Source organism: Pinus tabuliformis, chromosome J, assembly GCF_031772625.1.
Source record: "Pinus tabuliformis cultivar Carrire ecotype Pingquan chromosome J, CPIR1, whole genome shotgun sequence".
NCBI lineage: Eukaryota > Viridiplantae > Streptophyta > Pinopsida > Pinales > Pinaceae > Pinus > Pinus tabuliformis.
Window position 1 is genome coordinate 1,311,255,374 of NC_142295.1, and position 2,351 is coordinate 1,311,257,724.

The 2,351-nt window shown below is 40.4% G+C and overlaps 1 protein-coding gene across 1 annotated transcript; it reads right to left on the reverse strand.

The window, feature by feature from the left end:
* Positions 1 to 420: 420 nt before the first annotated feature.
* Positions 421 to 2,052, reverse strand: LOC149232077 (stress-related protein-like). The gene is made up of 3 exons (XM_089379345.1): positions 1,894 to 2,052; positions 1,555 to 1,776; positions 421 to 1,215 (listed from the first exon to the last, which is right to left on the reverse strand). The coding sequence occupies exons 1-3, from the start codon at positions 1,918 to 1,920 to the stop codon at positions 706 to 708; spliced, it is 759 nt and encodes a 252-aa protein (XP_089235471.1). The 5' UTR covers positions 1,921 to 2,052; the 3' UTR covers positions 421 to 705.
* Between the last annotated feature and the right edge of the window lie 299 nt (positions 2,053 to 2,351).

Genomic DNA, 2,351 nt, shown 5'->3' on the forward strand with positions numbered 1-2,351 from the left:
CCTGAATCCATCTAGTATGATGGATCTTTTTTATTATCTAGTATGATGCATCTTTTTTATTATCTAACTCTTCTAGATATTATCTAACTCTTATAGATGGTAATTATAGCTATATAATTTACTGTTTAGTACTAATACAGGGTTTATTATCCATTACTTATCGTTGCTTTTCAGCTTTTTCATAAATTTCCTGAAAAAGAAAAAAAGCAATGTAACTGGACTATTAATGCATCCGAAATTATTTAAACATGTAACTAATGAGTGAAAATATTTCATGCAAGAATAATCACAGAAAAACTTGGTTACAAATAAACTATTCATAAAGGTAATTTACATATCACCGTAGACCTTCCTTACAAATAAACTATTCATAGCAATATACAAATTGTGCATTGAACAAACAGACAGTATTCCTCTATCTCAGTATACGAAATTTTTTTATGAAGCCTGCAGCTTATCATATTGAAGTATCCCCATTGCACTAGTTCACACATCAATCACTAGACAGTGGATAACAGAAAGTTACAGACTACCAAAACCAACATCGCAGACTAACGGTTTATACCAACAGAAGTAAAAGTCGGTCGGAAGACAACCAAGCCAAGCCACGCAACACATTAGGGCCATCTTCATCTTCGGTTCCAAATCCATGCCCCAAAAGCTTAGATTGACGGTCGTAAGCGATGACAAACACAACAGAACTTATCAGTCAGAATCCGAACTATCTACCTTCACTTCACTTTCTTGAGCAATTTCGATTTGCTTGTCTTCCTTCTTTCCCAATTCCCTGTAGATTGTGCTTTTAATCTTCTCGACAGGCACAATGGGGAGGCAGGCCGCCACTCGGTACTCCCCATCAGACAAATACTGAACTCCATAATTATACTTCTCAACACAGTAAGCACTTGGTGGAATAAGCGCCTCTACAACCTGGGGAACAAGAGGAAACCGACGAAGCGTGTACCAAGCCAACAAGCACCATTTCTCTGCAACAGGCTCGTACTTATTATACAACTTCTTGGCTGAGGGTTCAGATTTGGCATACAGAGTCTTCCCCACTTCTTTGATCTTTTCCACTGGCCCAACTTGTCGAACTTCAGTTACGACGGATCTGGCAACTTCGGGCGCCCTTTTTGCCGCCCCATAAAATTCATAAGATCGTGATTTCAGTGCCGGGGGCACACAACTGTCAAGCTTATCGATCACATTACCCACCTTCCAAAAACCACAAAAAAAAGAATTACAGACTGCCCTGATTGAATGTTCAGTCAGAACCTAAAAGAAACCCTATCATTTTCTTTTCCCGGATAATTTAATGACAATGAAGCCCAACGAAACCCTACTTTTCTTATAGTAAATTTAATCACAAAGAACCCAAATGAAAACCTAGATTCATATTTTTCGGTAATTAAATGTCACAGAACCCACATATTACTGTAGATATGTCCTCTTCTGAATTAAGATTGCGACCGAAACGAATTTAATGAGCCAGAGTAAAATCAAGAGCAAACTGATTGGGGTTTCATGTTTGAAAGTCAAAGGCGGTCGGCATACCTTTTTATCTGCGAATTGCAGAATCTCCAAAGGCTTTCCCTCGACCACCTGGTAGACGGGCATGACAAAAAACTTAACAGCTCCCTCCATGGCATAAACCCCCTGTTTTAGAGGCCCTGAATTCTCTCTGGCATACCCGTAGATACTAGAAAGACGAGCCGTGGCCTTCTGAGCAGCATCCTGGAAAAAACCAAGGTATCTGAGCCCTTGCTCCCCGTCATCCTGCACAGCCAAAAGATCCGTCAGCTATCGCAACAATGGTACCTGCATGGCTCTGTATTCAATTGAAAAAATGTATGCAAAATATGTGCAACAAGAAATTGCTAAGATGTACAAAACCTGGAAATCCGACTGAGACGACATCATAGCTGAATTGTAAGCTTTCTTGAGGTTTAGAACGCGAGTTAACAAGATATCTCAGGAAACAAGAAGTCTGCCCCTGCGGTGTAATGTACCGCGATTAAAGGATGTGATGAATGCTTTGAAAAAGGGCACAAGAAGGGTTTAAATAGTGAGATGGCGTGCAACAGACGGAAAGTTGGAGTTGTCCGTTACACGAAGGTACCCCATCTTAGCCACGTACGCGTATGCCACGTGAACGATGGCAGCCCACCGATCATGACCAATCTTTGCCGACCTCAAATGTCATTTCTTAGAATATTCATGTCTCGGATACGGGGCCCATGCGCTCATAGATTTTTATTTTTGACATTTCTAGGGGCAAACCCGGCGGAATTTATCGTCCAGTACCTATTTTTTTTAATAAATAAATGATGAGTGGAACTAAAAGGGATTTC